The 14,260-nt window shown below is 37.5% G+C and overlaps 1 protein-coding gene across 2 annotated transcripts in view; it reads right to left on the bottom strand.

Moving 5' to 3' along the window:
- Positions 1–14,260, bottom strand: part of LOC128638482 (pleckstrin homology domain-containing family N member 1) — a 70,109-nt gene that overhangs the window by 21,753 nt on the left and 34,096 nt on the right. For both annotated transcript variants that reach the window (XM_053690458.1, XM_053690459.1), the window contains exons 4-6: positions 12,293–12,373; positions 8,801–8,894; positions 7,505–7,629 (exon numbers count right to left, since the gene is read on the bottom strand). In XM_053690458.1, the coding sequence (XP_053546433.1) occupies positions 7,505–7,629; positions 8,801–8,894; positions 12,293–12,373 (300 nt within the window). The remainder of the gene's footprint in view (positions 1–7,504; positions 7,630–8,800; positions 8,895–12,292; positions 12,374–14,260) is intronic.

The following is a 14,260-nucleotide window of genomic DNA, read 5'->3' as shown; positions in this document are numbered from 1 at the left end:
TAGGCAGGCTCATTATACAGAAGGAACCACTGCCTGAAGAACCTTTCTCCCAAAAATAGCCTCCGAAGAAGCAAAAGTGTCAAATTTGTAAAATTTGGAAAAAGTATGAAGCGAAGACCAAGTTGCAGCCTTGCAAATCTGTTCAACAGAGGCCTCATTCTTAAAGGCCCAAGTGGAAGCCACAGCTCTAGTGGAGTGAGCTGTAATTCTTTCAGGAGGCTGCTGTCCAGCAGTCTCATAGGCTAAACGTATTATGCTACGAAGCCAAAAAGAGAGAGAGGTAGCAGAAGCTTTTTGACCTCTCCTCTGTCCAGAGTAAACGACAAACAAGGAAGAAGTTTGGCGAAAATCTTTAGTTGCCTGCAAGTAGAACTTGAGGGCACGAACTACATCCAGATTGTGTAAAAGACGTTCCTTCTTTGAAGAAGGATTTGGACACAAGGATGGGACAACAATCTCTTGATTGATGTTCCTGTTAGTGACTACCTTAGGTAAGAACCCAGGTTTAGTACGCAGAACTACCTTGTCTGAGTGAAAAATCAGATAAGGGGAATCACAATGTAAGGCTGATAACTCAGAGACTCTTCGAGCCGAGGAAATAGCCATTAAAAACAGAACTTTCCAAGATAACATTTTTATATCAATGGAATGAAGGGGTTCAAACGGAACACCCTGTAAAACGTTAAGAACTAAGTTTAAACTCCATGGTGGAGCAACAGCTTTAAACACAGGCTTGATCCTAGCTAAAGCCTGACAAAAGGACTGGACGTCTGGATTTTCTGACAGACGTCTGTGTAACAAGATGGACAGAGCTGAAATCTGTCCCTTTAATGAACTAGCTGATAAACCCTTTTCTAAACCTTCTTGTAGAAAAGACAATATCCTAGCGATCCTAACCTTACTCCAGGAGTAACCTTTGGATTCGCACCAGTATAGGTATTTCCGCCATATTTTATGGTAAATCCTTCTGGTAACAGGCTTCCTAGCCTGAATCAGGGTATCAATAACCGACTCAGAAAAACCACGTTTTGATAAAATCAAGCGTTCAATTTCCAAGCAGTCAGCTTCAGAGAAGTTAGATTTTGATGTTTGAATGGACCCTGTATCAGAAGGTCCTGTCTCAGAGGTAGAGACCAAGGCGGACAGGATGACATGTCCACTAGATCTGCATACCAAGTCCTGCGTGGCCAAGCAGGTGCTATTAGAATTACTGATGCTCTCTCCTGTTTGATTTTGGCAATCAATCGAGGAAGCAGCGGGAAGGGTGGAAACACATAAGCCATCCTGAAGTTCCAAGGTGCTGTCAAAGCATCTATCAGAACTGCTCCCGGATCCCTGGATCTGGACCCGTAGCGAGGAAGTTTGGCGTTCTGGCGAGACGCCATGAGATCTATCTCTGGTTTGCCCCAACGTCGAAGTATTTGGGCAAAGACCTCCGGATGAAGTTCCCACTCCCCCGGATGAAGAGTCTGGCGACTCAAGAAATCCGCCTCCCAGTTCTCCACTCCCGGGATGTGGATTGCTGACAGGTGGCAAGAGTGAGACTCTGCCCAGCGAATTATCTTTGATACTTCCATCATTGCTAGGGAGCTTCTTGTCCCTCCCTGATGGTTGATGTAAGCTACAGTCGTGATGTTGTCCGACTGAAACCTGATGAACCCCCGAGTTATTAACTGGGGCCAAGCCAGAAGGGCATTGAGAACTGCTCTCAATTCCAGAATGTTTATTGGAAGGAGACTCTCCTCCTGATTCCATAGTCCCTGAGCCTTCAGAGAATTCCAGACAGCGCCCCAACCTAGTAGGCTGGCGTCTGTTGTTACAATTGTCCAGTCTGGCCTGCTGAATGGCATTCCCCTGGACAGGTGTGGCCGATGAAGCCACCATAGAAGAGAATTTCTGGTCTCTTGATTCAGATTCAGAGTAGGGGACAAATCTGAGTAATCCCCATTCCACTGACTTAGCATGCATAGTTGCAGCGGTCTGAGGTGTAGGCGTGCAAAAGGTACTATGTCCATTGCCGCTACCATTAAGCCGATCACCTCCATGCATTGAGCTACTGACGGGTGTTGAATGGAATGAAGGACGCGGCATGCATTTTGAAGTTTTGTTAACCTGTCTTCTGTCAGGTAAATCTTCATTTCTACAGAATCTATAAGAGTCCCCAAGAATGGAACTCTTGTGAGAGGAAAGAGAGAACTCTTCTTTTCGTTCACTTTCCATCCATGCGACCTTAGAAATGCCAGAACTAACTCTGTATGAGACTTGGCAGTTTGAAAGCTTGAAGCTTGTATTAGAATGTCGTCTAGGTACGGAGCTACCGAAATCCCTCGCGGTCTTAGTACCGCTAGAAGGGCACCCAGAACCTTTGTGAAGATTCTTGGAGCCGTAGCCAATCCGAATGGAAGAGCTACAAACTGGTAGTGCCTGTCTAAGAAGGCAAACCTTAGATACCGGTGATGATCTTTGTGGATCGGTATGTGAAGGTAAGCATCCTTTAAATCCACTGTGGTCATGTACTGACCCTCTTGGATCATGGGTAAAATTGTCCGAATAGTTTCCATTTTGAACGATGGAACTCTTAGGAATTTGTTTAGAGTCTTTAACTCTAAGATTGGCCTGAAAGTTCCCTCTTTTTTGGGAACCACAAACAGGTTTGAGTAGAACCCTTGTCCTTGTTCCGACCACGGAACCGGATGGATCACTCCCATTGTTAACAGATCTTGTACGCAGCGTAGAAACGCTTCTTTCTTTATCTGGTTTGTTGACAACCTTGACAGATGAAATCTCCCTCTTGGGGGAGATAATTTGAAGTCTAGAAGGTATCCCTGAGATATGATCTCTAGTGCCCAGGGATCCTGAACATCTCTTGCCCAGGCCTGGGCGAAGAGAGAGAGTCTGCCCCCTACTAGATCCGGTCCCGGATCGGGGGCTCTCGGTTCATGCTGTCTTTGGGGCAGCAGCAGGTTTCCTGGCCTGCTTGCTTTTGTTCCAGGACTGGTTAGGCTTCCAGCCTTGCCTGTAACGAGCAACAGCTCCTTCCTGTTTTGGTGCAGTGGAGGTTGATGCTGCTCCTGTTTTGAAATTCCGAAAGGGACGAAAATTAGACTGTCTAGCCTTAGCTTTGGCCTTGTCTTGAGGTAGGGCGTGGCCCTTACCTCCCGTAATGTCAGCGATAATTTCTTTCAAACCGGGCCCGAATAAGGACTGCCCCTTGAAAGGTATATTAAGTAATTTGGACTTAGAAGTAACATCAGCTGACCAGGATTTTAGCCACAGTGCCCTGCGTGCCTGTATGGCGAATCCTGAGTTCTTAGCCGTAAGTTTGGTTAAATGTACTACGGCCTCCGAAATGAAAGAATTAGCTAGTTTAAGGACTCTAAGCCTGTCCGTAATGTCGTCTAGCGTAGAGGAACTAAGGTTCTCTTCAAGCGACTCAATCCAAAATGCTGCCGCAGCCGTAATCGGCGCGATACATGCAAGGGGTTGTAATATAAAACCTTGTTGAACAAACATTTTCTTAAGGTAACCCTCTAATTTTTTATCCATTGGATCTGAGAAAGCACAGCTATCCTCCACCGGGATAGTGGTACGCTTAGCTAAAGTAGAAACTGCTCCCTCCACCTTGGGGACCGTTTGCCATAAGTCCCGAGTGGTGGCGTCTATTGGAAACATCTTTCTAAATATTGGAGGGGGTGAGAACGGCACACCGGGTCTATCCCACTCCTTAGTAACAATTTCAGTTAGTCTCTTAGGTATAGGAAAAACGTCAGTACTCGCCGGTACCGCAAAGTATTTATCCAACCTACACAGTTTCTCTGGTATTGCAACAGTGTTACAATCGTTGAGAGCTGCTAAGACCTCCCCTAGTAGTACACGGAGGTTCTCCAATTTAAATTTAAAATTTGAAATATCTGAGTCCAATCTGTTTGGATCAGAACCGTCACCCACAGAATGAAGCTCTCCGTCCTCATGCTCTGCGAGCTGTGACGCAGTATCAGACATGGCCCTAGCATTGTCAGCGCACTCTGTTCTCACCCCAGAGTGATCACGCTTGCCTCTTAGTTCAGGTAATTTAGACAAAACTTCAGTCATAACAGTAGCCATATCTTGTAATGTTATCTGTAATGGCCGCCCAGATGTACTAGGCGCCAAAATATCACGCACCTCCCGGGCGGGAGATGCAGGTACTGTCGCGTGAGGCGAGTTAGTCGGCATAACTCTCCCCTCGCTGTTTGGTGAAATTTGTTCACATTGTACAGATTGACTTTTATTTAAAGTAGCATCAATACAGTTAGTACATAAATTTCTATTGGGCTCCACCTTGGCATTGGAACAAATGACACAGATATCTTCCTCTGAGTCAGACATGTTTAACACACTAGCAAAAAACTTACAACTTGGTTATAATCTTTTTTAGCAAAAAACGTACTGTGCCTCAAAGAGGTACTAACGATTAAATGACAGTTGAAATAATGAACTGAAAAACAGTTATTGCATCAAATTTTAAAACAACACAACTTTTAGCAAAGGTTTGTTCCCATTAGTAAAAAACAACACTAATTAAATTTGTACATAAGAAAAACAAAACAACGTTTTTTATACACAGTCACTATAAGAATTCTCACAGCTCTGCTGAGAGAATTTACCTCCCTTCAAAGAAGTTTGAAGACCCCTGAGATCTGTCAGAGATGAACCGGATCATGCAGGACATATAAAAGTAGCTGACTGGAATTTTTTGATGCGTAGCAAAGAGCGCCAAAAACGGCCCCTCCCTCTCCCACACAGCAGTGAAGAGAAACGAAACTGTCACAATTAAAGCAAAAAACTGCCAAGTGGAAAATAATGCCCAAACATTTATTCACACAGTACCTCAGCAATGTAAACGATTCTACATTCCAGCAAAAACGTTTAACATGAGAATAGTTATTAAAAGGATTAGTGACCTTAACACAGTAGTTCCGGTGAAATACCATCCCCAGAATACTGAAGTGTATACATACATGTCATTTTAACGGTATGGCAGGCTTTTCTCATCAATTCCATTCAGAAAATAAAAACTGCCACATACCTCAATGCAGATTCATCTGCCCGCTGTCCCCTGATCTGAAGCCTTTACCTCCCTCAGATGGTCGAGAACAGCAATATGATCTTAACGACTCCGGTTAAAATCATAGTAAAAAATCTCTGTCAGATTCTTCCTCAAACTCTGCCAGAGAAGTAATAACACGCTCCGGTGCTATTTTAAAATAACAAACTTTTGATTGAAGTCATAAAAACTAAGTATAATCACCATAGTCCTCTCACACATCCTATCTAGTCGTTGGGTGCAAGAGAATGACTGGGACTGACGTAGAGGGGAGGAGCTATATGCAGCTCTGCTGGGTGAATCCTCTTGCATTTCCTGTTGGGGAGGAGTTATATCCCAGAAGTAATGATGACCCGTGGACTGATCACACATAACAGAAGAAAAGTGTTTCTTTAAAGCAGCTTATTTCTGACTTGTCTACATCAAATAACCTATTCTATTTCTCTTAGGGGAAAAAAAAACACCTTCATATACATTTTATAAACTAGTTTTTTTAGCCTTTTAGAAGATTTTCTAAAGTTTCTAATTGACTTAAAGGGACACTCAAGTCAAAATGAAACTGTTATGATTCAGATAGAGAATGCCATTTTAAACAACTTTACAATTTACTTCCATTAACAAAACGTGCACCGTCTTTTTATATTCACACTTTTTGAGTCACCAGCTCCTACTGAGCATGTGCAAGAATTCACAGAATATACCTATATGCATTTATGATTGGCTGATGGCTGTCACATGATGCAGTGGGAGTGGAAATAGACATAACTTTGAAAAAAAACTATCACATTGTCTTTTTAAATTTTAAATAGAATCATTTTGCAATATTCTTCGAATAGCAAAAATGCTTTTAGTAGAAGTTATTAAAAAAAATTCAGTCAATGGCATATGCACATATGCTGTAAGTGCACCTTGCTCCAGCATTCAAACACCAGAACAGGGTTCTTGTATCACACAAAATACACATCATCACCAGGTCCCTGAACAAGCATGGTGTTTGAATTCTGATCCTCTAGTCACATGTAGCATATGTACATATGCCACCCATATTTAAAATTGAAATGCATTCATGCACATTTTAATTTAGACCTTTTTATCCCTTTAAATTTTTTCTGTAATATATTTAATGGCTGTTCCTGGTCTTCTGTTCCTCTTTCTAAAACATTTTGTTTGGATGCCAAGCTTGTGGAATGGTGTTATTGTGCACCAATAAAACTAGTGACACAAATATACACTTCCTTTAGTTTCAATATCAATATAAACAGCTTTAACATTTCAATTTAACAGGTTTTAATTGCTCCTTTTTTATGTATGGTTGAACCACTTGTGCACATACTCAATAGAAGATGGTGCCTCAGAAAGTGTGTATATAAAAAGACTGGCAAAAACGTGATAATGGAAGTAAATTCAAAAAGTCCCTTATCTGAATTATGAACATTTCATTGTGACTTTAGTGTCCCTTTAAAAAACGTAAACAAAGAATAATACTAACTCCGAAATCATGTGTAGCAGCTAGCTAGCTGGCCCATTTATATAAATGTGTAAAGTACTGAATTAAGTTGCTATCCCTTTTTCGGCATTTTAATTTTAAAATATTTTGATTAAACTCTTCAGTTCATTCAGGAGACTTCAAACACAAATAAAATGCTGCACAACAAAAGGAGTCTGTAATAAAATCAATACAAGCACAAATGTGTGGGGTAGATATTCATTATTATCATCATCTTTACTTGTAATGCGCCACAGATTCCATAGTGCTATAAAGGGGATACAATAAATAAAGACAAGACTGAAAAAGTAGACAGACAGAATAATTAAAGGGACAGTCTACACCTTAGTCATCTTAAAGTCTTACCTTAGATTAAGCTGCAAATAGCCTTCTGCACCCCTTTCTATATCATGCAGCAGGAACGATAAAACAATTATTTGGAAATGAATATTGTTTCTGGCCAGTTTAAAATGGCTGCCAAGCTCCACCCACTGATGACATCACGATATGGGATGCATATTGCTTCCAATCACAATACGCTCACTAGTTGGATTCAACAGACTGTCACTGCTATTCAGCAGAGTGCCTAGATGCAGACCAGATTGTGAGGTCATCAGTGGGTGGAGCTTGGCAGCCATTTCAAACTGGCCAGAAACAATATTCATTTTAAAATAACTTTTTTACCATTCCTGCTGCATGATATAGAAAAGGGTGCAGGACACTATTTGCCGCTTAATTTAAGGTAAGACTTTAAGATGACAATGGTGTTGACTGTCCCTTTAAAAGGGTTTTGCTACCCAGAGATCTTACAATTTAAGTTATATACATTTATTACAGCTATAAAATCAATATCTTCCTAATGAAAGATCTCAGACAGACGTTCTGTTGTGCACACTCACCAGAACACGAGGGGCAGGGGATTTAGGACTTACCTCAGATGTGGATAGCATATCCAAGTTACCACCATTCAACTGGATTTGTTTTTCCAGATGGTAAAGCCACTTCTGCAATTCTTGTTGGCTTGGACAATAAACAATAAGCGGATTTAGCAAGGGCCCTAGAGACAAACAATTTATGAGCAAATTTCAACAAGATGAACATAACTAAACATTTTTCCTTTTTTTTTTTTTTACTTTCTTCCTCTCATATTAATTACATCTTTGTATTATTGAAAATCTATTTAAAAATAGCAGTAATAAATTTATAGAGCAGGGTTCCAAATGTTCACTTCTGTTACAGCAATGTGTATAACTTTAACATGTGTGATTTAAAGTGATATTAAACTCTCCCCTTTTTAAAATCAGATCCAGAATGTTAGTGATATTTTAGATGGAGTTTAATTAATCAGTTGTAATAAAATTGCGCTTTAACCTACTTTTTTTATATGAAATTCAACTTGCTAACGGTTTGAATTGTTGTCCAATCAGCGCTCTCCCCATATGGCACTTTTGTTGTAGCTATAGCGCTGATTGGAGAACAATTCAAATCTTTAGCTCACAGAAAAATTTACTTTTGATGTGGAATGCTCATGAACTCATTTCAGTTCTGGATCACCAACAAATCTGAACAAGAGTAGTGTTCGAGGACGCACTGAAATAATGATAACTAATACAAGAATTTGTTTTTTTCTAATACATGTGCATTTTTTTCTGTTCTATCTATTTTTTAATACAGATTTTCCTATGCAGTGAATTTTTTTTGTGTGCTACTAGAGTATCGCTGTCCAACAATAGACCTTTAAAAGTTATCATTATTAGCCAATCAAAGACACCTATTAAGTTTAACATCCCTTTTCCCCCACACACAGCTCATCAATATGTACATCCAAGAAATAACTAAAACCCACACCAAAATATATCAAAATAAAAAAAAATTAGGGGATTACAAACTTTATTTAGTATATTCAGGACCAAGAAATTCGAATATTAAAATATGTATCTGTTCAGCCTATGGGGTAACCCTTTCTCACTCACAAATAATTTTAAAACACTGATCAAAATAAATGAACAGGAAATGGAAAAATATTGACTTTATACAAGTTAAACATGTGTAGACATTTGGAAAGGAATTCTGAGTCATTAATCTAACAGCTGAGCTGATAAAGAGAGCTACCTCAGCTATTTGAAAGAAGTGTATGTATTGTGCAGACAATGCAGGGAGCGGAGTGTGCAGGTCATAATGTGTATGAAGCTGTTACAGCCTCTCCCTGTCGTGACTTCCTTCATTACCTGTGATCCGGAAGGCATGTTCCTCCACTTGATTAGATGGCGTTTTGGAACGTTCAAGTTTATAAATGCTTAGCTCCTTCAAAGGCACCAATCCCTAAAATGGCAGAAAATATTAAAACATAAATACAGAATGTTAGAACATTGCGTCAAACTAATTCACAAAATACATCAATGCACCTAAAAAAAATAGACTAATAGTGAGGGAAATGAGGGGAAAAAAAACTTAATTGAGAACCACAAATCAATGCAGAAATGAAAAAAAACATTAAAAACAGAGCCAATCCCCCATTTTTTTTTTTTATAGTTTATTATTTTTTTGAATTTTCATAAAATATAATACAAGTTGTATGGTTGAGAAGTAACACCCAGCTGGTATTTTTACCCACATGGTCAGTATTTTTAGGTTAAATGGATATAATTCAGAAAATAGAAATAAAGGCTTGGTTATGGAGAAACATCATCTTTTTTTTATTATTATTCTTTATTTATTAAATTTAAAAAGAACAACAACAATAACAAAGTACAATTAATATAAACAAAGAAGAGAGTTACATATCAAAGAGAAATACAATTTCAACAGAGACCTGGAGGAAGTATATCTTGAGTTAAGAGTTCAAAACTACTAATATAGATTGTTTTACATTACCCCCATATTTTATCAAATATAATGACCACAGTTCTTTCAATTTATTAATCATGTCTCACTCATCCACCCTCATATCATAGTATTAAATAATTATTTGTCTTTCCACACTTTTTTCAGTTGCACAATAGTTGGACATCTTTTAACAATCCAGTGCTTAAAAATAAGTTTTCAAGCTTACAAAAGTATATAAACCACCACAGACATACATACATATATATATATCATCAAAAGAGAGTTTATAAACAGAATAAACAGGTTATGTAAAAAGTAAGACTTTCATATAAAATTAATTTTAATTCCATGCTTCTATGTGCCACCTCTTATAGGAAAAAATACTGACATTAATAGCATAAATCATTATACAACATATCTCAGTGTGAAGCTGACAGTACTGATTTTATTTATTTCAAATTAGATTCCACCACGCTAAGAAAATTATTATTTGACTCCTAACAGATTGACAAAATGGAATAAAAATATAAAAGATATGTGCTAAATGTTCATAAATGGAACCAAATCTGATACATTTCTTATGGGAATTCCCTAAAATTGTTTCTGATAGAGGAAAAGTATATGAAGAGAGAGGAGACAGCTAATATACTATACACTCCCAATAAATATAAAAGCCTGTCTATAAAAATGTCACTTAAGTTTTCACTGATGGTTAAACAAATGTTTAAAGGACCATTAAATACAGCACACTTGCATAATCAAAAGACAATACAAGACAATAAAAACATACTGTTAATTTTAAAGGGGCAGTAAAATCAAAATAGAACGCACAATTTTAAACAACGTTCCAGTTCACTTCCATTATCTGAACGTGCACAATCTTTTTATTTACACACTTTGAGGCAATAGCTCCTACTGAGCATGTGGAAGAAATCACAGAATATACAGATATGCATTTTGTGATTGGCATCATGTCACATGATGCACTAGGAAGGAAAATGTAACTGACATGTGTCAGGAAAAAAAAATACTACTCATTTGAAATTCAAACTAAATGCTTTTGCATTTTCTTTTTATTATGCATTGACTGAGTGCGATATCCTACAGTGTTTAGTGGTCTTTTAAATAAGCAATAGATTTTTTGTAATACATTTTTCAGCCAGTCACAGACTCATATACATATACACTGTAAACTCTTGCACATGCTCAGTAGTAGCTGGTGCCTCATAAAGTGTGTGTATAAAAAGATTGTGCACAATCTGATAATGTAAGTAAACTGGAAAATCTCTTAAAACTGCTGAATCATAAAAGTTTAATTTTGCCTTTAGTTTTCCTTTAAAGGCAATTTTGATATCCTCAAAGCAATCTCATGGAACAAATAAAGCTTACTCTATATGCTGTATATACTGATATGCATATAGTGACCTACACAATACATTTCAAAATTAAATGTAATTCAAGGGGGGGGGGGATTATAGAACCCCCCACCCACACACACACATATAGTCTGTGTAAAAAAACTGAGATATCAGGCCTTATCACACACTTTAAGGATGGGAACAAGGCAAATGTGAAGGGTGAACATTACTTATTAGCAAGACTGGCTTAAATCCCTGTTATTTTTGTTTAACTAGCCTGAGAATTTTCAGGCTCATAAATGAGGTTTTCTGTTTACTTAGGCACAAAAACAGTGGTTTCTGTTTACTTTTGTAACCCTGATAATCCCATGTTATGCAAAGACAAGGTTCCAAAAGTCACTTTTGAGCAAATCTACTCATCCCAGACAGGTTAAGAAGCAAATTTTTCCCACAAAAAAAAAAAATTAGTGCACCAACTCCAGCAAATAAGTATGAATTTTTCAAAGATTTTGAAAGACAATAACAGTCACATAAACCTCATTGAGTCTATGTATAATATTATTAGTATTATGGTTATTTTTATAGTTGTTTAAAATATTTATTTAAAACATGATATATACTGTACAAGAAAATGGATTTCTTTGAGCAGGGTACAATAGAACAATAATGTTTATGAGATGTGGTTTGCATGGAATAAAATATTTTTCACAATATTTTTAAATCAAATCACTGTACATAAAGTTCTTTTCAATTAAAGTATCCACCAACTTCTAATTTATAATTTCGGAAAAAAAAATGTTGTTTGTTTTTCAGCATCAACAAACCCAAACTTGAAAACAATGTCCTTTAGAGTAAAAAAAAGTAACATGCAGAACAGCAATAAAAAGCTAATTTTAGTTCAGTATAAATGAACATCCAAACCTACCCCCACCCCGAAAAAAAATATGTTGTTATACAAGAGTTGGGTGCCAGGTTCCTTTCGACAAGGGAAAGGAACGTAAATCTGTAATTTAAATTGACCTGTTAAATTGTTCAACTGAATACATAATATAAGTATTTTACATGAATACTAGTGACTTCAAGCTTCTTGTTTAGTTAAAAAAAAAACATTTACTTTGCAGTTCAGTGCATTTTAGGCATATGACAGAACATAAAAAGTATGAAAACAACTTTGGAGGGTGCTCAGGGAAAAAAGTGGTTAAATAAATAATCAGGTTTTGGTTAGAAACCTTAGATAATCTAACTCTGAAAGGTCTTTGTACCTAAAACAAAATATATTTACATTTTCAAAAGACCTTTCAGAACATTTGAACGGTTTTCCCATGTCGGAGATAAAGGGTTCTGTGTCACATAAACATCCATAATGGAAATGACCCTGAGGGTTGAAAGGTCAAGAGATATTTGAGAAAGGTGCTCTGGCTGATGTTTAGGACTTTGCTAACATACTACTCCTTAAACGGCAAACCACAACACAGCTGTGACTGCCATACACAAAAGCTTTATGGCAAGTTCTGGGTGGTCACAAAGTTTTCTCACCTGATAGGTTAATCCAGTAGGGCCACGCGACTGGAAATACAGGTGGGACTGGAACATCTCCAAGTAGCAGTCACTAACATCCTAAAAATGACAACAACAAAAAACCCTTGTTAAAACCCCACTTAACTAGATGAGTATTTATAGAACTGCTGTTGCATATTTAGGGAACAAAAACAAGCACAGACACAATATTTCACCTTATTTACATTTCTAGAGAAACATTTTAAAGATAATTTCCGAAGCAAAAATAAATATGAAATAAAAAAGGAGTATCCTTTGTTGAAAAGCATAGATAGGCTGGGTGCTATTTAAATCAGCCACCAATCAGAAATAGCACCCAGTTGCTTAGCCAACCTAGATATGCTTTTCAACTAAGGATGCCTAAATAATGAATGCACTACAAGGGGGCTAGCTAGCAACAAATGGTAGCTACACACATATGCTTTTTGCCAAATGGCTCACCAGATGTGTTCAACTAGGTCCCATTAGAGTGTTGATGCTTTGGAACTGACTTTAACTATGTGTTTAACACCTTTGCAGAGGCTTAAAGCGACATGAAACCCAATTTTTTTCTTTTGTGGTTTAGAAAGAGCTTGCAATTTTAAACAACTTCCCAATGTACTTCTATTATCTAATTTGCTTCACTCATGATATCCCTTGTTGAAAAGAACATCTAGATAAGCTCAGTCGCTGCTGATTGGTGGCTGCACATAGATGCCTTGTGTGATTGGTTCACCCATGTGCACTGCTATTTCGTCAACAAAGATATCTGAAGAATGAAGCAAAATCAGAAAGAAGTAAATTGGAATATTATTTAAAATTGAGCTCTATCTGAATCATTAAAAAATTGAGTTTCATGTCTCTTTAACACAGTTATATGTGATAAATGGTGCAATAATATAACGCTCTAAAACATTACACTGTTTTCCTTTTTTTTGCGCTTGTGTCCCTTTAAGGAAGATCAAATTAAATGATTCCCTGCTCATTTATACGAACGCACTTAAAGGGACAGTACACTGTAAATTGTTTTTCCATAAATGTATTTTAAATGACTTGTTATACCAACTGCAGAGTATAAAATATTTGAGAAATTGCATTTTCGGGTTTATTTGTGTATCTGAAGTAGCTGGTTTTGTGCTTTGAAACCACAGCCTATTACAATGGGTTGAGCTTCAGGTAATATCAGATCTCATTATGTTATCACTTTCATGTACACAGACTTGCTTCCTTATCTTATATTTGTCTGGAACACCAAAGCTCAATACATAGAGAGAACAAAGGAAAATTATCATTTTATTACTTAACTATCATGCCCCCCACTGAGAGTGTAATCTCTTCTGCTGGCTGTGTTTACTTAGGCTTGTCAATAGCGTATACGCCAGTATCAAAACTTTCAGTATAGGTTGGGAAACCACAAGCTAAATCAGCTATTTCAAATGCTGAAGTATGAGTAAAGGAGCTACTTGCAACCAATTTAATACACTCTAGCAGGTAAAAAGGATCATTGGGAATAATTTAAAGGGGAGAAAGTTTTTGGGTGAACTGTCCCTTTAATAAACAGACAGTATAGAAACAGCATCTTATCACCCAGACATGAGCTCAAGGTTCAAAATTTAGATGTAAACGGAAATGACTCAGTGACTCCCAGGTACATGTACTGAGCGCACCAGGTAAATCAGGAGGGGCAGGGAACTTACTAATACAGGTTTGGCTGATGTTTAACACGCTGCTGATGTCAGTGAATGGTGAGCCCCATAAATTCAGATTGTGTTTAATATTTGATTAAACCCTGCGGTTATTTTGCTGGTCAATTGTAAAACATATTACAAATAAAGGAGAGTCCAAGTTACCACTAAAAATACAAAACTGAGACGCACTCCAAAGTTGCACAAAGTAGCAGAGATTAAACTCAAACCAGGACAAACTTCATAGGCAGAATAAAAAAAAAATGTAAAAAGGAAGGTAAAT

Source organism: Bombina bombina, chromosome 8 (assembly GCF_027579735.1).
Source record: "Bombina bombina isolate aBomBom1 chromosome 8, aBomBom1.pri, whole genome shotgun sequence".
In the NCBI taxonomy this organism is placed as follows: Eukaryota; Metazoa; Chordata; class Amphibia; order Anura; family Bombinatoridae; genus Bombina; species Bombina bombina.
This window is presented reverse-complemented; position numbering and strand designations above follow the sequence as displayed.